Raw genomic sequence first — 22443 nt, forward strand, 5'->3', positions numbered from 1 at the left:
AAACTTTCAGAGTTGTATACAAAATACTGTCACTGTACAAAATATAGTTGTATGATATGCATCCCAGTTTCTAAAGATAAATCAGGTTTTACTCCATTCAAAAGGCAACATTATTGTTTTCTATACCCCTATTTTTCTGCCATCAACACTGCGTGTGACAGTTCAAAATGTATTACAGAAGCTTAAGTCCAATCTACCAACACATTTACCTCTGCCAGCCTCACTCTCAGGCTTGTTATAAAATAAGAACAAGCTTGGTGAACTCTTCTAAGAAGCAGAACAGCTTCCTTCAGCTGCTTTCTTAATGCAGGTTTCTGACACAACACATTCGCAGTTCTAAACAGCCTAAACTCCACCTGGACCATAAGGATGTAGATATGACCAACAACTAAAGGCCAATACTTCTGGAGGACTTCAGCATGGTCAACTAATTTTCACATTTGGAAAACAAGATGCATTGCGAATGAATAATAATTCAATGTGAGCCTAATTCAGTATCAATAAGGCTATTTCCTTCTTCAGAACAATGGTTGGCATTTTCTATCCCCAACAGGCAATCATTTGTTAGCAATGGCATGTCCCCAGAATGCCACAGAACATTTCACAACTGCTTTGCGCATAAAAATCAATCATTTTCTATGCCCCGTTGCCCCACCACTGGCTTCCCAACAGCTTCTCTTAGAGCCCTTCACTCAGTCTGGTTTTTACTGTATGCCTTCCCGGTGTTTTCTTGAGAAACAAATGAGTGACTAGAAACACCAACGTTAGACGAGGAGGGATCTGAACTTTGTTCATTAAGTCAGAGAGGATAGAAGCCTAGAGTATTACAGTTTAAGAGACCTCTTGTAACTTTATAGTGCCTAAGCAGTTGAGTGAGGGAATTAAAAATGTCACAGGAAAGACAGTTGGGCCCAAAGAGATATATCCCACAGTAGGATTTCCACCCATTACTGTCTTTAAAAACTCCAGTGACAAACAACTCACAGCCTGCTTGGACGTCAAATGTCAAAAGCTAAGTATACTCCTATTTAATGTATTTCCTAGTATCAAGCTCACACAATCCCTGTGGAAGAATAAACTGATGTAGAAGTGACAAAAAGTGCCAAGTATCAGGCACATTTTACAACATACTGAGTACCAACAGAGAAAACCTACAGCCACACTCACTGCAGAAAGTGCACTGGGAGATTTCCTTCCATACCAGCAGAACAAGACTGGTGCCTCTGAAGAATGAGTGCACATGCACCATGTACACATATTATAACCCCAATCTATAAATCGGTGGATTACATGGTTAGAAGGTCCTGCTCATATCTAGCTCATATTATAAATCTGGGTTGCTCATCAAATTAGCAAATGCTGTAGTCAGGAGCCTTCACACTGGAAGCAGTACCCAATTTTCCAGACTGTATTCTATTCTCTAGTGGTAGTTAGTATCATAATTCATTTTTACCTAAATGCTAGTTGGTTATGAGGCTATTTTTCACCAGGTTTCCTCTCAAGTCTCATATTATCCAGGCTCTGAAACCCTCCCTGTCACTTCAGAGTGATTGCTTGCTGCCAAAACATCTACCCCATGACTTAAACATCTTTATCACCTCTGATGTTTGCTGTCCTTAATTTTCAAGTCTCCCAGCAACTTCTCCAGCAGCTAATAAAAACTCTATTGTTGGTATTAACACTAACCCTTAGCAAGGAAAGTGCCCTAAGCAGGTTAGTCCCATTTTGAGAAGCTTAACCTGGGCACCAGCGAAGCTTCTGCAAAACAGCAGTGTCTTCTCTCAAACCTGCCAAATAAACTGTCTTTGTAGGCGATGCCATCATATGTTCAGGCTCCAAACACTATTGATGACTAGTCATTCCAGTGGTTTGCTTTCCCTTTCTAGATTTTGGTCCTCTTTATATTGGCTTTCTATGACTAATCTTACAAAATATACAGACTTGTAAAGTATTTGTGGAAGTGGCAAACTAATAAGCAAATAGGCATAAAAGTGAATTTTGACAAAGCAGTCTGAGTATTCATGCCAGTAATCTCTGCCCAACAGCTTCCGACAGGATGCAGAAAGAGAAAGGAGATCTCATATAAATAATGTTTCCAATGAAATCCAGCCAAATCACCCTGACAGATTTTGAGTATTTACACATTCAACAGACCCAAAAGCTATTTACACCAGTTGCCCTACTTCCACATATTCAGCCCACAATTCAAATAAGTTACAACCTTTTCCATATATTTAAAAATAAGCCAAGAACAAAGTTGCACAAAGTAGAAGACAGAGGCCAAAAGGCTGAGAGAGTAGAAAGAATAAGTTATTGAGACTCAAGGGCAGGGAAAGAGCAAGTGGGCTCTAGGGGTAAACATCCCCTTAAATTTCCTGCATGCCCATTGAAATCAGAGAGATGCTGAAATGCTTGTGGATCTTTGTTTTGAAAAGAGAACCATTCACACGCATAGTCTGCAGCTTATCCCCACAAAAATATAGGTCAGCAAGCCTCACCAAATAGCTCAAGAACTCAAAGAAAAAGAATATAAGCCAATTTGTGGTGAGTGGGCAAAAGGAAAAATAAGAAGCAAAGCTGTTTAGATGAAAAGCGTGAGACATCTTTTTCTTTTGCCAAGTGAACTGAGCCCACACTTACAGGACAAACTTGTATGCATCAGCCCTCCAGGGCTCAAGTTTGCCTCCTTTTTACGCACTCTTGGTTTTAAAATGGCGTCACTTCACATTTGCACCAGAGCTAGGGATGATGGAATGAGGCCAGCTGAGTTTCAGTTGAACATAAACCAGCTCTGATGACTTCAAGGAAACTGAACCTTACAACAATCAGATATCCAGAAAAGAGGAATTTAGTGTTGCTTTTTCTTCTTCAAGTCCTGGGAGACAGTCTCAGCTGCAAAATCTGTTTTGCAGAGATCTTGGGAACCTTGTAGTAGCTACCTGCACGTCAAGCCCAGGCAGCATGCATTCCATCAGATGATTTCTGCCTCAAGAACAGCCATAAGAGACTTCCATCTGCCGGAAGGTAAGGGCAACCCTGAAGCTGCTTCCCCCAGCAAACCAGCAAGGAAGATTTGCCTCTCAACAGGTACATATTATTAGTTATTTCCAACACAGTTCCCTTAAAGTAGCCTCCTTTCTCTCACCTCAGCCTGTCAAGCACTAAAATAAATGGGAGAATTTGTTTCTCAGCAACAATTCTGCAACTAGCAGTGTAAACCAGATGCCAAGCAGTAAGAAGCCAGACTAAAACGTTCCATTAAAAAGCTTACTCTCCAAAGATAACAAATATGTATTTTGCACTTTTCACCACTCACACTCAAGGAGACTTACCAACAAGGCCAAGCACCACGTACTTCACGCAGCAAAGAGAGAAATCTGGTCCCCACACACACTGTGCCAAGGGGGTGCAGCCATGCTCAAGCAAGTGCCACCCTAAGCCGATACAGCCAACATGGTGCAGAGCAGCATCCTGCACCACCACCAGATCCCATCTCAAACAGCACAGCCACATCACCCAAACGCTGCACCTGAACTAACAAACTCTGGCCCTCAGCATAGAAAATGGAGCTGGCGCTGAGATGTGCCGAAACAACCGCACTGCTTCTGGCTCCAAAACTGGCTTATCTTTCTCTACACCTTACTCTGCTCCATTCCTGCAGCAGAAACATCATGAACAGTACACAGACTTGCCCCAAAATGATACATGTGCTACAGCCTAGAACAGGGTTCAAGCACCCTAACTCTTTTCATCCAAAACATTTACATACTTGGCCACATGAGCTGCTGACAAATCCTTCACCATTTTTGCCTGTTTCATGTACAACGGCAGATCACACCAGCATTAGACCCATGCAGGCATTGAACAGGAAGAAAAAATAAAGGAAAATGTACTGTTCTGACTGAACTCGGCATCCGAGCTATTGGGCTGCTTCAGCTTGCACACTTCTCACACCAGGACAGAGTTTAACACCTGGGTCTTCTTCTCTGTGCCTCAAAAGCATGGATGGGATTTTCAAAACCATTCAGTACTGGCCTCTTCCTGAAGTCAATGCTACAACTGCCTGCAATTTCAGCAGGAACAACAGGGCAAAGCAAGAGTTATGAAACCTCATGTTAAATCCTTTCTGGGATTTTCCCAGAAAATACTGGGTAATAAAACAGAAATTTCCTCTTTTATCTGTTCTCACTTTAACTCTCTCTTCTCTGTCCAGCACAGATGGGGGTTGGGAGATAGGCAGGACGTACATAAGGAACAGTAAGCAAGAGCTGGTTTAGAGTGAAATGAGTCCTTCTGAACGCAAACTGCAGCTGGTTTAGAGTGAAATGAGTCCTTCTGAACGCAAACTGCCGCTGGTTTAGAGTGAAATGAGTCCTTCTGAACGCAAACTGCCGCTGGTTTAGAGCGAAACGAGTCCTTCTGAATGCAAACTGCTGCTTTCCTCGAGCACCCTTCCTATCCTATTTAGCCTTCTCTCTCCAGCGTCTGCCCTGACAGAGATGTTCCATCAAAGAGCACAACACACAGCCTTCGTGAGTGATCATTTGCTCTAAGAGAAGGATTCAGGTTAAATCAAAGCCAGCTGCTTTAGAGAGGGGTGGGCGGCTAAAAAGAAGTTAAACAAAATGATAATAAAAAAATGCAATCTAGAACCTACATACGTAGGAAATCTACTCTTGTATTTCAAATAAATAACTCTAAGGTATTAAAGCCTTATGCACAGAAAACAATTTTATAGCCTTTTTTTTTTAAGTCATCCTCTTGGCATTGTTGTTCTGCCCTAATAACTCTGAAATGTGCTACTCATCTCTCCCAGTTAAATATCCTGTTTCACAAGCCCACTCCTAGATATCTGAAACTGCACAGCATTTCTATCTAGCTTTAGGCATCTAGCATTCCAAAGAATTAATATTTAAACTTATTATAAAGGAATGGGGATTGCGTTAAGCATGTAGCATTTAGCAAAACATTCATATTAATAAACTGGTGTCTTGCTTGTTTGAAGCACATTTATCAGTCTCTAAACTAAAAATAAAAAGATAATGCTCCAAAACTGGCACATGTATCTATTCTCCTTTTAATACAATCAAGACTTAGATAGGATTATAGAGTGGAAGCTATCAAATTACAGTTTTTACAATACACTTAAAATTATATTATCTTTCTTTGCCCAGGGGACCGTTGACTTCAGTATTTAAGTGACTTAACCACAGCAAATTGTGGAAAAGCAGTGAATCGCAGCACATACTTTGAATAATCCTAGACCATCTACCTCTTTTGGGGAAGTGCCTCATGTTAACATTTTAACGTATTACTGCTCTTACAGCTCTTGATTATAGATAAATGAATAAAAAACCTGATCGGTTACAAGACATCACTACTCGTTTTTTTCCTCTTATATTCGCCTTTGATTTACACCTCAGATATGCTCTTGCAAGCTAACACATGTAATTTATTTACAGCATTAGAAGGCAAAATACATCATCTACTGTTATACAACCTTCTACTAGGTATTAAAATACCAGGTCCCTGGAGACACACTTCATATAGTTCAGCAAGTTCCAAAATAAACCAAACCACCAACCCCTTAAGCACTTAAAACAACAATGGACATCTGTATTAAAAAGTTAGTTCGACAGTATTTGATGATGTCGTCTTAGTGTCATTTTCCCCTCTGGCTAAATATGCAAACAAACACATAAGAATGTATTTGCATTCTAAAACAACTGACAACTCTCTAACTCTCACAAAGCCCTCTTATCACACACGTAAAAGCCAGAATTAAAGGCACTTTCAGATGGTTTGCATTCATTTAACCCTTAGAATAAATTCGATCAGGTAGATTCAATTACAGTGCACTTTATGCAAAACAATCACACACGCATTCAGACATAATGACAGAAAAGTCAGACATAATTATTAGATTTAAAGCAAAACAATTGCTTAAGGAAAAAAAAAAGATAGCACTTAAGCACTTTGTGACTATTTGACTGAGATCAACCTTGTAATTCTTAGAGGCTCAAAACCTCAAAATAACCTAAAACACAGAATTTGGATCTATTTCTTATTGCAGCTCTGGTAATGTCTCATCTGTTTTTGAAGTAGTCCCCTTTCTACAAATAATCTTAATCATTAACAATCATTTAATACCTCCAAACTAATGACAGTAATTTAAAAGGAGAACAAAAACTACTCCTTGTTCCAGGTTACTGGTGAAGCGCAGAGATTGTGAGAACAGAAAGTTCCAGGTTCCAACCAAGATTTCACATAGTGGGTGCCAGAAATGTAATAGGAGGGGAAGGAAAAAGGGGAATTCTTTGCCTCTATTCTTCAAAGCCTGTGCAGAAAGGCAGTACTGCAGTAGTCTGAACTGATACTTATCTGAACGGAAGAACCGGCCCTTGCTTTTTTACATGCCCCATTTAAACGCAATAAAAAGGCATGAGTGGTTTTAACTGGTCATTCTGGCTATGTCATTGTAACGCTCCCTGCTCTCAGGAGAGGGTAACAGCTGTGCCATATTCAGAAACACATACTTTTGCTATTGTTTGCACATTTGCAGGGCAAGATTACGCTGTACCACAGTTAGAGAGCACGGCCCTTGCGCTGGAACCCTGTATTCTTTGAGTTACATCAGTGTGCTGGGAAACAAAGTTTGGTGGCTGAGGAAAAAAGGAGAACAGAAAACAACAAACTATTAAGAGCAGTTTCATGCCCTGTAAAATGATTACTAGATTGCATGTCTTGTTCAAGCCTGTTGACATGTAATCATAGAAACCTGGAGTGCAAAATGGAGCAGTTGACATCTATATTCCCTCTCCCATTACCCTGCCACCGACATCTTCAACAGTTTCAAAATCACTAAACAGCTGAGGTTCATGTTTCTAGAATAATGGTAATCATGGTTCTGAACATGGAAATTACATTCACGGAACTACAAATTTCTCTTCATAGCCTATAAGTTATTCCACTTCCTAGCTTACAGATGGATTTAATACAAGCTTGTTATTTGTTCTACAAGCTTTTCCCCGTACACAGGACAAAGAACTTTTGGTAATACTAGAACTGAAATACTGACTCAGCTAAAGTTAGTGGACAAGATTCCTACTGATATTAATTGTTTCGAGTAAAATATTGTCCTTCCAATTCAACATGCTAAGCACCTTTGCTCACTGGAAGTAAACAAACCCCAAACCAACACTTTGTTGCGATGATGAAGTACTATCTATCTCCCAAAAGACACTCACTTTACATGTAACAGTTTTACTAAATAGAATCTTGAAGTACTTCCAGAATATATTGTCAAATCTACTCAAAATCCTCAGCTTGCACTTAACAGCTTCTGTGTATACAGGGTTGAACTCTGACATATGAATAATCATTTAGACATAGTTGAATACATAATTTAGAATATACTAAGTCAAAACTGTTTGGGGTTGATGAGACTATTATCAGGAACACACTAGTGCACATACTTCAGCATTTGCAAGATTTAGATTTTAAACTTTCTCTTACTATAAAAGAAGAAATTAAAAGATATTTTTCTTCTCATCCCATTTAACAGAGTATATAATTTCCTTTTTTGTACCACATGTTACTGGGTTTTTTTGCTTTTACAAGTACTGATTGCCTTTATATGACAGGTCAATCGTTAAATCTCTTGGTTTCTATTTACTAAATATTCTGTAGTACCAATGCCTAAATAACAAAGAATTTCATTATTATGTACAATGAAAGCTTTTTTAAATTAAATCCATGAAAGGGTCATCTTCAATTCAGTGACTCTGATTTTGCAACACAAATCATTAGCAGAACTTCCTTCAGCAGCAATTAACTCAAAGTTATTTTTCTATTCAAGACAAATAAGCATTTTAGCCAGTTTAAGGGAGGAGAGGACAGTAACAATTTATCCCAAATGACTTTATGCACACATTTTGCAACCTGCAGTTTCTTCTCCTTTCTCCTCTTACAAAAAGAAAAGAAAAAATAATAATAATAAAAAAAAGACCATGAAATAAGGAGTTCTATAACTGCAAATTCTGTTCAAATAAAGCTTTAAATTCCTTTTTGTAGCAGAAAGTTCAAACGCAGCCAGCAAGAGAACTACAGTGGAAAGAAGAACAATTTATTACTATAGCTCTATATAAAATTGAGAGTTTAGTGAGCCCATTCCCTGTCCCCTTATCAGCCCATATAATATTTATCAGCTCTAGGCAGTCCCACTTGCTCCAGTGGGATAACTCAGGTGAACACAGACAAGGTATTTGAAAGAAAATGGCAGAATCAGACCCAAGACCAGTCAATACACCTAATAAGTCATATAACCAAAACATATGCTTTTGCTTAGTCTAAGCTGTTACTTATGCAAGGACTGTCCTGCTGACCAAGGGAACAGTCACAGGGGTTTGAAACAGCAAGATTCAACCCTCCTTCTGAACAGCAGAAGAAAATTAATACATTTCAATACATTGGTTGTACAATTGCTGAAAGCAGCTACAGCTAAAAAGGACAAAAACAAAGCCAACCCACTTTCTCCTTGTCTGAACACAAAATACTCTCAACAAGAAAACATCCAACTCCTGCAACCCGAATAGCTTATTGTTTTGCCCACTGTAAGTTAATATCTGAAGTGGTTACTGCAAAGGTCTGGGCCATTTGGATGATTTCCCAGTGGCACAACTACCAGGATAAATCTCGTCATTTCTACTGAGTCATGAATTAGGTACACGAACGAAACTGGAAAAGAATGAAAAGGAGAAGTGGTTCCTGGTAACAGCCATAATCAGTGGCATGAAAAAACTGAGATATTTGACATCTTTATAGATTACTCTTTTGTCACCACCAAAGCTTTCTTTCCTAAAAGTTTCTTTCCCATCGACAATAATTATTTTACTCTCAAAATGGTAATACTGTAGCATGAAATTCAACAAAACAGAACCAAAACCACAGAATCCCACTAAAACATCGTAAAATGGGCTCCATACCTTAAGGTACAGTTATTCTTTGCAGAGTAGATCACAAATGCCTCTAAGAAGCACCGCCTGGGTGCAAATACTCTGCCTTGTGAGAAACACAGGGAAATCAATGATCAAGAAAAGCGTGGTGTGTATCACAGCCAATCACACCAGAAGGGGGAGGCTGGGTGAAAACTGGGTGTTTATTTTAAATAGCTCCCAAACAGAACAAAACATGATTCCAAAAAACTGGTATTTTTGGTAAACAACCAACAGCTCCATCCTGCAAAAGTTTAAACCCAAATGATCTGATTGCCAGAAGTAATTCTCACCACCACCCCTCAATTTTTGTTTGGCTGTTCATGTAAAACGACTTGCTCAGGCACAGAAGCATTTTGCAGGATCATAACTTAAAACGCTGTGAAGGAGTGGAGTAACACCACACAGACACTACAACAGCAGGATGCTTTCTCCCCATTGTGATTACTTCAAAGCTGCCCTTTTTATTAGTAGGGTAGTGTATCATTTTGATTCATTCTTTTTTGAAAACATACATACATAAAAAAATAAGTAAAGGCATGTTGAGAAAAAAAAAGTATCTTTTACAAGCAACTATAAAAATCGGGTTGCTCTTGTTAAAGAGCGTCTTTTACCCTCCGTACTTGCAGCTTTCAACTGTGGATAAACCAAAACCAGGAGGCACATTCAGTAATCTAACCCAGACTGCGGAGGGAATTACTGGGTACACGGTACGCTGGGGCTGGAAAGCAGGAGACGTACGGCACGATGATCTGAAATCAAGCTGTCATCAGTTTCCTTCCCAAAACCTTTTACTGGGTAAATCTGAATATTTCCCTCGTTCCCATTTCTTAGCTCACTTGTATCGCATCCACATGCGGCCATCCCTGCTCCTTTTGTTTATCTTCCTGCGAGAACCAGGGCTGTTGGGAGATGGTTTACACCACTCCTTGAAAGACCAAGTGGCTCTCCCGATGGCTTTTAGATACACAGAGCTTTGATTTTACAGTTAGATCACAGTGAGTACTTGAGTGACTCCTGTTATTTCTGACTCAGAAGCACAGGGTGCTAAGCAGGGGTTGGCACCTCACTGTATTCAGTGAAAGAACTCCAAAATGCCTGAGAGGACATTAAGGCACTTGCTGACACTGTACAGGTCAGAAGCAGCAGCACAACCCACATATTTAAATCAGACTCTAGCCCAAAATTTTACTTTCCCAAACTTTTCCTGAAAATATCTTCACGGGGGGGGGGGGGGGGGGGGGGGGGAAGAAAAAAAGAAAAAAAGAGGCAAAGAAAAAAATAAAGCAGAAACAAAACAAAACAACAACAACAACAAAAAAAACCCATCCCAAAAAAACCCTGTGCTGCTGTCTTTGGAAAAATCCATCATTATCCATCAAATCACCATGCTCAGTAAATGAACCCTATCCTGCCCATGGACACCTCCTACTTACTCCCATGACTCAAGTCACCCATATGCTGAAGCAACCACAAGGTAACACCCTGGACAGAAAACACATTAAACAAAAACCAGCAGCAAAACTTAAAACACCTTTTTTTTCCCCCAGTGGTGAAAAGGGGAAATTGATCAGCCAGTAAAGATGAAATAGAGACCTTCTCCCATGCCCACCTACATCTGCCATAAAAGTCCAAGTCGATGGAAATTACACTTTTCTTCTTTCCCTCCCTACACCCCTGCCCTCGACAGTAGTCACCAGAGTAACATCTACGAAAAGCGAACTAAATAGCTCAAAGGGAAAAAGGAAAATAAAAAAAAAAGGAAAGTGCTTCTGGGTAAGATTTAAAGCTGGTGTGACCCCTAGTCCAGTGGCAGCAACCTCACCCACAGCACCACAAGGGACTTGAGTGTCTCATGAGACCCTTCTACAGGCAGCAGCCACAGCAGCACAGTAGTACTAGAGCTCATAGCTGTCCCTTCATACTTCATGCACCCTCTTTCTCCCCCCTCCAAACCTGGTTCTGTGTAACAGACCTTCATTTCATTGTTGCCAAACATTAACAGCCTTTTCTTTTCTTTTTAATCAAGAGAGGAGAATCGCAGCATTAACAAACAGAAAAATAAAAGAGGTAATTTATAACCTACTGCTCCACTCTTGTCTGTACTCACTGGTGATGAACAAACACATCCTGCACTTTGCAGGACAGACCTAGCACAGACTGAGGTGTTCATTAACATAACTTCACGGCAATGAAAGGTGCCATCACCCTAGGGAACGAGCTCACAAAAGAAAGTGTTACTAGTCCAAGGGCACGCAGCAGCTTACTTCTATTTTTCAGAAGAATGGACAGAAAGAGATGTAATGAAAAAAATCCTAGTGGGAACTGCTTTACAAGAAAAAGATAATAGCATGTAGATCTCTAAAATAGAGAATGGGAAAGGACTGAGAGGACAAAAAGAGAATTACCTTTTTAACATTACAGAAAACATTGCTTTAATATTAATAAACAGGTGCACGTACGGCTTTGCAAGCGGCTTTGTAGCATAAAGGAATGCTTCAATTCCCACTGATCCCATCCAGTGATACCTTAGAGGGATTATTTCAAAACTGAGTTTTGATTAACAAATTCCAGCTCAGTTAACAAGTTCTAGCTTAAAAGGGTAACTAACAGATTTCAGTGGGCAATTCCTAACCTAACTTCAGCTTTAACAATGGATGGATGAAAAGTGGGCATTTGTTGAATTTGACCTTACGGGCATGCCTTTCAGGCTACCAGGAATCCCAAGTCTGAGGATTCACTGCATGAATCCAGCATTTGTAACACCTCCTTGAAACACAAACTATAAATCCAAGCGACCGTGGTGAAACTGCTGAATAAGAACGAGGCATTTATTGTCAGTCAGGCATGCTCGCAAACAAACACCCCACACGCACGCTGTGGTGCAGGACAGACTAACCCAGTGTTCAGCACCATCCTCCAAACAACCATCTCCGAGAGCAGACCAAACCGAGCTGCAGTCGCTCAGGGCACCTAAAGGAGATGCTGGGCTCCCGATTTCTTCAGGAATATTGAGAAACGCTCTGTTTTCCATCAGCAAAAAACACCCTGGTTTATCCTGAGCCTCCAAGGTGCATAGAAGGGGGGGGGGGGGGGGAAGTTTGAAAGCTTACAAAGTTAGAAAACATTCTGAAAACCAAAATGAAGAGAGGGGAAGCTTGATACACGTTTTTGGTTGGTTGGTGAATAGCTATTTGGTGGTGGTAGTGCTCGGTTCATACGGTTTTAAACTCACCCTTCACGCTTTGATGTTTCTGCTGCTGGAAATAGTCTTTAGAGCCTCTAGCGCATCGCAGCTCCTGCGCCCTCGGCAGGATGGGGATCCTCTCGAATATGCTGGGTCTTTTGGGGATGAAATCTAGCAGAGGCGCTGACATTTCAGGGGGGCTCTGCTGAGGCTCCGTGCGGTCACCACCGTTGCTGACAGTTATTTTAAAGGACATCTGAGGATTCAAGACAGCTTTACCAGCGCTGGGACGAGTCCCCCGCGGCAGTTCCTTCAGAGGCGCTCCGGGGCATTTATCGGTCACCTCGAAGCGGGCGCTGCTTCTCTGACCCGCTGCGAGCTCACAGTGCATGTCCGCGTCCGGCTGCTGCCAGGGCCCTCGCCGCTCTCCTGCACCGACCGGGCAACACCGGGTGTCAAGCCCCGCCGGAGGCCACCTCAGCCCCGCCGCCCGCCGCCAACGGCCGTTAACCGCCGCCCGTGTGGCGGGAGGCAGCCCCGCTCGCTCCCCTCACGCACACCGGCCCGGGAGGGGAGAAGGGAGGAGGGGGGGAGAGAAACGCAGGGCTTAGACCTCGCCTGTGAGGGACGGGGAGGCTGGCGCCGCGCCTCGGCTTTCCTCCCTCTCCAGGCAACACTGCCGGGCTTTTCGTAACCGCTCCCGGCAAGGCGAGACCGGCCGGAGAGGGGGGAAGAGGAGGGGTGGAGGGCACACGGTGTCGAGGCCGGTGCCTTTCAGCCGAGGCATCCAAACAGCGGCCACCCAGGCAACGGCAGACGCGGCGGCAGCGCACGCAACGCCGCGGGGCGGGTTTGGCAGCGCCCGGCGCTCGCCGCAGCCCCCTGGGTCACCGGCCGTGAGGGAGAGCCCGCCCGGGCGCTGACAGCCGCGCCGCCGCGCTCCTACCTGGGAGGGGCCGCCCGGGGGGACGCGCTGCCCGCCGGCTCCCGCCGCGCCCCGTCCTGCCGCAGCCGCCGCCGCCGAGCCGGGCTCATGGGCTCAGCCCCGCTCCCCCGCCGCAGGGCCGGCTGCCAGAGTGAAAGCGGCCCGGGCCATTACCCTGGCGCGGCGGCGGGGCCAGCCCTTCGCTCGGGCCAGTCGGGGCGGGCAGGGGGAGGGCTGTGCCGCCGGGGCCGCCCCTCGGGGCTTTGACAGCGGCGCGGCGGGGAGCGGGGAGCGCTTCCCCGGCAGCCCCTCATGGCCTCGGCCCGCCAGGGAAGGGGAAAGGGCCGGGGACCCCGCGCTTGCCGCGGGCGTCGGGAGAGGGTCAGCACCTCCCTGCGCCCCTGAGAGAGCCCGCACCTTCCCGGTGCCCGCCCGGCCGCGATAGGGCCTTGCGCTTGCCCGCTTGCTACCCAAATGGTCCATGTTTTGCCCTCGCACTGCCCCACTGCCAAAGGCCTAGGGCCCCTCTTCCGCTTCCCCACGGGCTTCAAGGGTCCCCCATGCTTGCACACCAGGCACACAATAGGCAGGAACACGGGACACCCGCAAGCCACCCAGCTGCCCAACAGCCAGCAGCACCCTATAAACAACTTCTGTGCAAAAGCCACAGTGACTGCAGTGTGCCACAAAGGAGCAGCGGGAGAGAGCAAAAGCCTTGCCAACAGCCTGGGCCCGGGAAGCAGGAGATATGGCCAAGACATCTCCTCGATGACACAGTCTCAGGTGGATTCAGTGCTTCTGTTTATATGGTGGCCATGCATCGTTCCCTCCCTGTCCTACAGGTGCCTGGAGCTGGCCCACTCCAGTAGAAAAAATCAGGCTAGCTCCAAGCAAGCAGCACAGAGCAGTGACATTTGCGCTGGCTCCTCATGGGCCAGCTCAGGTCTGGAAGCAATCTAGCTGGGTTTATTAGCTTGGGCCTGGTTCCAAGCAAACGGGGGCTGAGCTATGATGTGCAGCTTTGCACCAGCGAGCTTTACCAGCCCACTCTTTGCTGGCTCGGAGATGCCTGCACCCTGCTGCCCTGCACGCTGCTGTCAGCACAGGTGCAGCACAGCAGGTCTGCAACACACCAGGGCAGACCCAAGGTAGGAGTGACTCGGAGTCATCCCTGATTTACACGGGCGTGAATCAGACAGACATCTGGTTGGAAATCATGACCGCTCACATCAGACCTAAAGGAGAGGCTTGGGAGATTTAGCACGAGGAGGAGGGACAGCTACTGAACTGGCATCTTGCTGCACCCCTCCTGAGGAGCATTCCGCAGCTAGATGACAGAGATCTTCATCTTCTTGCAGCACAGATGCTGCACAGAGTGTCTCACTCACAATTTATCCAACCCCTTAATAACATATGCCACCCTGTGGAATAAAGGAATGGTCAAGACAGGAGGGCATGCCTTTTTCTTGGCAAATGCTATGAATGTTGTGGATTTGGCGGAGGGAGACAACTCTCCATAAAAGACACAAGATCTTGAGGTGGAACAAGCAGTTCTGTGAGCAGCAGTACTAATGAAGCCTCGTTTGCAGTGCCTCTCCTTTTTCCTGCCCAGCATGGATGCCCTGAGGTCTACTAAAGGAGGAGCTTGCCAGCCTTTCCCTTCAAGAAGGGCAGTAATAGGGTCGTTTTCTTCTGTAAAGCCATATCTTAAATTATCGGAAGTTAATAGCTCTTTGTCAAACGTGGTTGAAAACTGGTAAATGTCTTCAGAATATGTTAGTAGGAGCAAGACACTACAAAAAGGGAGAAATTCCCACCTTTCCTGTAGGAAACAAAACTAAGTATCAACTACCGGGCACAAATACTGAATTCTAATGGTGATATCCTGGGGATTTAAAAAGCAAAGTACAAACTGCCAGTGTACGTTGTCCCTCTGCGTGGCTGTGCTCTACAGCCACACACCACCTCTCAGCGCTCTGCTGACCTACACCCATTCCCCACAGTCCCATCCATCTGCAGGGCCATCAGGACTGAGCCGCTCTCTCTTTGATTTGGAAATGCTGAAGGCACCTGGCAGCGCTACCAGAAACAGTAATTACTGAAGACACAAATACACTGTGGTAACGCTCTAAACCCCAGTGACGTGAAAAGGCAGTAAAATTTCCCAAGGGAGATATTATTGCAGAACGCAGTGTAACTAGGATAATCCTGCTGCTTCTAGCACAGGGAATAAATAAGGTTTAGCTGAACATGGGCTCGGCTTGCGCAAATTATTACGGCTATGCTGATACATGCTGCCTGAACACTGAAACTAGAGGGGGTTCCTAGAAAACAGGTAGTTTTGTAACTTCCTAGGGGGGAATTATGGTATGGGATCTTCCCACAGCAAGCAGGGAAAGGACAGCTTCAGCTCTCGGCTGCTCTGACCTCGTTAGCCCACATCATTCCCCATTCCATAGCTGAAGACACGCATGCCCTGCTCTGACCCGCTGTTTCTGTTTCTTTTTATCACCGTGATCCAGAGTATTCTGCAAAACACCGGCAGGTGCCGCCACTCGCTCAGCAATAGCGCAGGGCCGGGCTGCTCTGCAGGCAGGAGGGGCACGGAGCCTCCTCCATACCCTGGGCACCCTCTGAGCAGGAGTTAAAACAACCCAGGAAGGCTTCAGGCTAAAGCACATCGCAGCTCAAAGCTTCAACAGCGCGTAAGGTTAAGGCCCTTCACAGTGGGATGAATTTTTCCATGGCAGGTCATCTCACAGAGATGTAGCCTGCATAGCTCAAGCTGCAGGTACCCACATTCCTTCCCACCCGTGGACTCAAAGCTTCTCTCACACCGCTATTTCCTCTGTTTCAAGTGAGGCATTTGGCAGCCGCCCTGCCTTTGCTGGGACTCTCCAGCTGGGGATGCTCACCCCTGGGCCTGAGCAAGAGAAGCAGGCAGTGGATGGAAATCCTCCTCCAGACCTGGCTGTGCCTGGCAGAGACTTGACACCTAGAGCTGTTCCAAAGCAACGACTTGGCTCCTCCAGAAGTCCACAGACATGGGAGGAACAAGTGCCCCTTGAACCATTGTATTAATGAAAGAGTTAAGCAGTTCCCTTTCTCTCTCTGCTGAATCAGAAGATGCTTCATATGTTTCAGTTCTGGAACAAAGGCCAAGCAAGTGCAACTGTGGCTGCTAAGACTGTTTTATGCACACACTGTACAGCAAATACTGATTCATCCCATGTTGTCACTACATCCATGAACGAGATGGGTGTCTCCCCTCCTTCTGTCCTTGTGAAAACCAGTCATTGGCCTCTCTCCCCATTACAGAAATACTCTCCCTTTAGTAGAATGGGGGGAGATTTCTCCATACTGGCCTTCTTGTTCAACATTCCCAGTTGCCAAGGGCTGCAGTCATGGGTCATAGTATGACCCACAGCTAGCCCAGCTGCCTCTTCATTCTGTTGATGAAGTCACCATCACCAAAGCAGACCTTCCAGTTGAGGCAGATAGGCCATCTTCAGTCCCTGAAACTAGTCCCTGGGGGTTGCTTCATTTCAAGGCAGCTATGAAAAGTGAGGTTGCAATTTGGGATAAAAAAATTCCAGGAGGAATGCAACTGCTCGCCTGAATATCCTCTCACTAGGTCAAGTGGGTAGGATACAGGTGATAAGCAACCGGAGACTTGCCCATCTGCCCATTCACTCCTAGTTGCTGACCAAAGAAAGAGAAAACAGGTAGTAGTCTAAGGCTAGCTTGGGCTGGGGTGAAATCGAATCGTGTCCTTGTAGCCAGACACTGCTGAAACACCAGCAAGATCCTTGTCCTCATGGGTCTGGGCATCGCTGGTGGTAGGATAAGGCAGTGACACCAAAACCAGCTCCTGAATCACGTTAGCCGCAGAAACCAGACAGTCCTGTACCACCACAGCACAGTTAGCATAACTGTGCCTGAGCACACACATAGCCCAACTTAAAGTTTACACAGAGCAGTGAGGAGAAAAACACAGTTTAAACAAGTTTGATACTTCATGTTTTCCCTGCTGATACTAGACAAGATCATGTCATTGCCACAACAATGGTTTTCTCAGAGTCTACGGGTGCGTTTGCAGACATGAAGCCTCTTTGCTCCAGACAGCATGAACCCCTGGGGTCACTGCTGCACAAGCAGAGAGGCATGGCTGTCCTGGCTTGAGATGATGCTGAATATATGAGGACAATGAGAGATCAGGTGAGGGAAACAGTGGGGGAAAGGACATTATGTGAAGGGGACCCCAGTTTGCCAAATCCAGTCTTCAAGGTGTGCTCTTTACCTTTGTCAGGAGCGGACGCTTGTAACTGGCCTCCACATTATGGCTGGTCACAAACCGGATCTTCGAGAAACTCGTGGAAGCTGAAAACTCCAGTTCCCCAAGCAGTTCTGTGGGAAGAGAGGAATGAAGTAGAACGGATACAGGTAAGGTGAGCTGGGCAGAGCAAACAAGCAGAGTTGAAGTATTAATCTCTAGTTCACATACTGAAATCCCTGCTTCTACCCTAGCACGCAACAAAACTGAGTTTCAAAAGGACACAATTGAAATTTTGAAGCCTTTGTGTAACTGCTGCAGTGCAGACAGGGGTGGGAGGTGTTACTAAAAGCATTCTGTTAATACAGGGCAAAACAAGCTCTCTGGTAGGAGAAATAACAAACTTTGTTATAAATAACCTGGCTGCAAATGAGCTGTCGATTCACACACAGCAGTTTATTTACAAAGGCATGCCAAGTCCAGACTTGCTTTTGTTTTAATTTACTGCACCACAGATAGTAAAAAAGAAACAACCAAACAAAAACTGAGCCAAAGGGATTGTCTCTGTAAGTATGCCTGTTTCTTGGAGATTGCACATATCCCTTTAAGGCAGCACAAAGCCCTTCTTCATAGTGGTTTTAATGACGTCCTGAATTAAGACAGCAGGGTCAAACTGACCACACATTATCTAGCGATGTACTCAACCATTGCCTCATAACTTACAGATTTATTTATAGCTCTTATAGTTAAAGAAATTCTCCAGATCACTGTGGCTTATCTTTTAAAAACCTCTTTTCAACAGCCAGCATATTTGGGGAAATCATACAGTAATCTTGAACCCACCTTTGTCTTTCAGACACTGCAAGAAATGACCAGCATCTCCAAAAGCCAATATAACATCACAGATCTCTCCCTCCCTCCTGCCTGTCCAGTTAGTTGGCAGCTCATTCTAGAGGACTTGAAGGAAAAAAAACCCTGTAAAGAAGGATTTGACCAGCCTCTGTTCAGGATGAGGTTATTTCACCTGCAGTACCTTCCTCAAACATTCATCTGTAGTATTTCTCTGCATCAGTCCATAAAGAGATGCATCTCTCACACCACGCATACACAATGCAGGTAGTAAAATAAACTCAAGTAATAAACAAACAAAAAAACCCAAAGACAGCACAACTTAAGGATGTTCAGCGTGTAAAACCCAATCCTCAGCATTGGGGCATGCCAGGAATAGAACTGCTGGTACAATCTTGATTCATGCCTGCTATAAATTAGTTATAGTACTGGCATTATAGCACGGCCTCCAGTTATTTTGCCTGGGGGTCTATATATTTAAGGCACTGAAGACAGTGATAGCCGAATGAGCAGCGAGTCACTCTTCTGTTTCTTCTTTATTGGCACAGTGTCTGGACCACACATTGAATACATTTACTGCACATCAGCCCAGCCCTGTGCAGAATACAGAATTATTCGTTTATTCCAGGGCATTTCTTTGCTGTCTGTCACTGCAGCAGCCTACTGATTTGCAAACAAATACCTTGTTATCACCAATGGAGGTGAGGGAGGGTGGGGTTAGACTAAGCCCCATTTCACAACAGAGGCTCAGAAGCCAAAAGCTTCAGTTTGAGTGCTAAACTCGTGACAAAGACTCACTCCAGGTTATTTAGCATTTCCCCTCACTGTATATGGCAGAGCCCATTTCCAGTTCCACCAGTTGGCATCCCAAATGGAGCATGCAGAAACTGGGAGACTTGCAAAGAGTGGCCGCTCATGAAGAGCTGAAGTACTGCACAGGATCTCTGTGATAAAGGCAAGGACAAACCCATCGCTCCCTGGCAATGTTCAACTTACACTAACTGTGAGACTGGGCTTTCTCTTGCTACAAGACTCGTGGTGGCTGCTGATAAAGCCTTCCCGAGCTGACTGCCAGGGTCTGAATAGGCAACAGCCACCTCAAGTATCTATCTTTGAGCTGCAGCCCTGTGCTCAGCCCAAAACTTTGTACCACCACCGACAGCAAGGTCCACAACCTGGCGCTTCCCCAAACCTGCTTTGAGCAGTGACCTCTGCTGGTAAACAGACAGGGCACGCAGCGGTTTACAAAGCTGGTGCCCCATCTACCTGGTCCTCAAAGCTTGCCCTGAAGGTAGTCACCCAGCCTGGCTCTTGATCTGAAACATCTACAATTAAGCCCACAACTGAAGCTTGCTGAGCAAGAGCGGAGAAGGATACTTATACATAACCTATAACAATCTTCACCCCACAGAAGGCTCCCAATTCCTTCAAAATTCACTCCAGGGCTCTCACCATACCTTTACAGACAAGATGCAGTTAAATACAACAGCATGCCCCAGCGCTGCGTTTCAGTAGTCAGATTTACAAGTCGTGTCATTCAAGAAGTGAAAGGCAAAACCTGTATTTTCGTGTGTGTTTTGGGCAGGGGAGGGAGAGGAGCTCACTATACACTCAGCACTTGGTTCCTTTGATGATTGTGTGAGTACATACACGTGCTTCTTAAGCCACAGTTCTCTCTGAAACTCTTCTTACTTCAGGAACTGACTCTTTAGGGGGATCAAAGGAAAAAAGAAAAGAGGGAACTCATATGCCATTGCCACCTATTAGAAGAATCAGCTAGTGTATCAAGGGGGAACTATTCGCCCTTGAATTTGTGTTTTGATCTCATGACAGGCTCCAAAGACACCATCTTCATCTGCCTCCTGACTAACTCTGCTGCAGTCCCAAGAGTTTCGCAAGGGCAGAAAGGTGGTCTTCTCTAATTTATTTTGTGTCTTCTGAAATCAGTGTGGTGGAGGTTCTGCTCTCTCTCAGGCTGTTTTCTCAGACACAAGCGAGCTGCACAGTTTATTTATACTACAGGTTTGTCCAAAGCTGATATGCCAGATGCAAATCTCTACCATGAGTCTGTAACATTCTGATGTGAGAACATCCGCTTAACAACACAAGAGCCTGGCAAACCACATTCCAGGTATGTCCGCAGCACCCAAATACATTTAATCCACAGAGCAAACACATTAACGCAGTGCTGGTGATGGAAAATACCAAGACCAGAGGGGGCAGAAGGTGTGTGGGTAGTGGGGAGGGTCCTCATTTTGCAGCATCTGTGATGATTCCACCCAGACCTTCATCTTTTTATTGCATCTTTGTAAGAAAGGTGGTGATGGGAGTGGTGGGAGCTCAGCTGCGATCAACAGGTAAAGCCCTGCAGCTATGAAATGCCTGCCTGAATGTGCTCCAAAAGCACTGCAAGCTGCCACCACGGATTCCCTGGGAAAAGGGGACAGCACTGCACATGGTAAAAAGCACCTCCACAGCTGAAGGTGCTCCTGGGGCCACCTCCTGTGGATTCATGTACACCCAACCCACCAAAAACACCAGGCCCTCCCCCCAGGATCCCACTCATGGCTGGTTCCAGTAGCTGGGAGGGAGGCACGTAGCCCACAGACTGCACCACTTGCCTGTGATTGAACAGGTACCAGCAAATTCATCAGCAAGAGACCAGCACTTCCACAGTTGCAGCTGGATGCATCTGCAGGGGCACTTGCCATGCCCTCGGAGCCATCTGTGTACCTCAGTAGGTGGGAAGATGGCTGCTGAAGGCCTTAAGACACCAAGCACAGCACACACAGTACAGCCTCTGTTCCAAGCAAGCAACAACAGAATCGAAACCACTTCATTTCAAGGGCGCATTCAGGCCCTGAGCTGCAACTGGCAGCGAGACAATTCTCCAAGTGGCAAAGTGCTCCTGTTGAAGGAGCAAGTCCTGCCCAGCTCCCTCCGATACAGCAGTGTGCAGTAGCTTCAAGGACAAGGGCCACTGCATTTGTCCACCCTCAGTCTGAATTTTCAAACTTGTACTGCTTAAGAGCTAAAGCCTCTGTTTCATTACTCCATTGTAACACAGAACACCAGACCTGAACCATCAACTGTGTACCTCTTCACAGTGGCAGTAGAAATAATTTCAGATACTCTGAACTCCAGCTAACCTGCAGGGAGAGGCAGATGGTTCTCAAGGTTACCAGAATGCTACCAGTTCCACTTGTGCATGCGGCAGGCAATCCAGCAAGAGGATGCAGCTCAGCTTTGAGATGGTTAAACGGATGAGAAATAATATCAAGGCTTGAGAGATCCAATTTAACTGCAGGTACAAAGAAACCAACTGTAAAAAGACTTTATTTTTTTCCCTTTATACCCAGAATGCAGAAATGAACTTGAGGGACTCTTCCCATATCTCACAGACTGATTATTTTTATGTTAAGACAGAAGTATATAAAAGGACTTAAAATACCAGCATGGTTTGCCAGAAGAATATAATTATTCCCAAAGCCAAAACTAGAATAGGATGTTATCCCTGTTTGAGTTGTGTGAGCCAGCTGCTGCATCTTCAGAGGGCACCCAACATACACGTTATATTCTTGTACACTTAGATTTATGATCATGATACTGTTAAAGATACCCTTTTAAGTAAAGGCTTAAAGAAAAGGTCTACAGCTTTTTAAGAATTGGAGCTTTTAAAGAAACCACAAAGCAATCAGCTTTTGAAAGCTCTTCTGTCATACACAGAGAACGCCACGAATCACTCGCACATTAGCAGATGTCATGTGCAAATCTCGGCTGCAACACAAGGAGGACAGACCTCAAGCACTTTGGCATCAAAAAGAAGCCTGCATTTTAAGCCTGCTGCTGACAGCCATAACACTGGTAATTACAAGTCACAGCTTAAAGTTGTGGGAGTGTTGCAGAAAATACCAGAGCAATAAAAAAATAGTTCTGCACCTGTTTAAATGCATGAAAAATTTGAAGCTTTCTGGGTCAGCAGGTACACCTGAGGTGTGAGCTAAAGCACTATGTTACCTCCAGGTGCACATTGCAATGCCTGAAAATAAGCAAATTAATGTAATTAATAAGCCAGGCAGGCAAGAGGCTTTGATTATAATAGTCAAAGCTGTGGTAGAAATTAAGTCTTTAAAAGACTTTGTGCTTAAACCTTTAAATATAGTGAAAGGCTGCCCCGTCACCTTACGGTGCTTGCTGTAAGCCATCTCAGTGCAAA

At 44.9% G+C, this 22443-nt stretch overlaps 1 protein-coding gene across 6 annotated transcripts in view; it reads right to left on the reverse strand.

Annotated features, from left to right (window-relative positions):
- GLIS1 (GLIS family zinc finger 1) overlaps positions 1-20301 on the reverse strand; it is a 204657-nt gene extending 184356 nt beyond the window's left edge. The window contains exons 1-3 of one of the 6 annotated variants that reach the window (XM_030493503.1): positions 19685-20301; positions 17406-17512; positions 12229-12609 (exon numbers count right to left, since the gene is read on the reverse strand). In XM_030493503.1, coding sequence (XP_030349363.1) covers positions 12229-12571 — 343 coding nt within the window. In that variant the 5' untranslated portion in view covers positions 12572-12609; positions 17406-17512; positions 19685-20301. Of the gene's footprint in view, positions 1-12228; positions 12866-13126; positions 13311-17405; positions 17692-19684 lie in introns of those variants that run through there. The other 5 variants (XM_030493502.1, XM_030493498.1, XM_030493499.1 and 2 more) reach the window with 5 other exon arrangements.
- Positions 20302-22443: the final 2142 nt, after the last annotated feature.

The sequence above is a fragment of the Strigops habroptila genome, chromosome 8, assembly GCF_004027225.2.
Source record: "Strigops habroptila isolate Jane chromosome 8, bStrHab1.2.pri, whole genome shotgun sequence".
In the NCBI taxonomy this organism is placed as follows: domain Eukaryota; kingdom Metazoa; phylum Chordata; class Aves; order Psittaciformes; family Psittacidae; genus Strigops; species Strigops habroptila.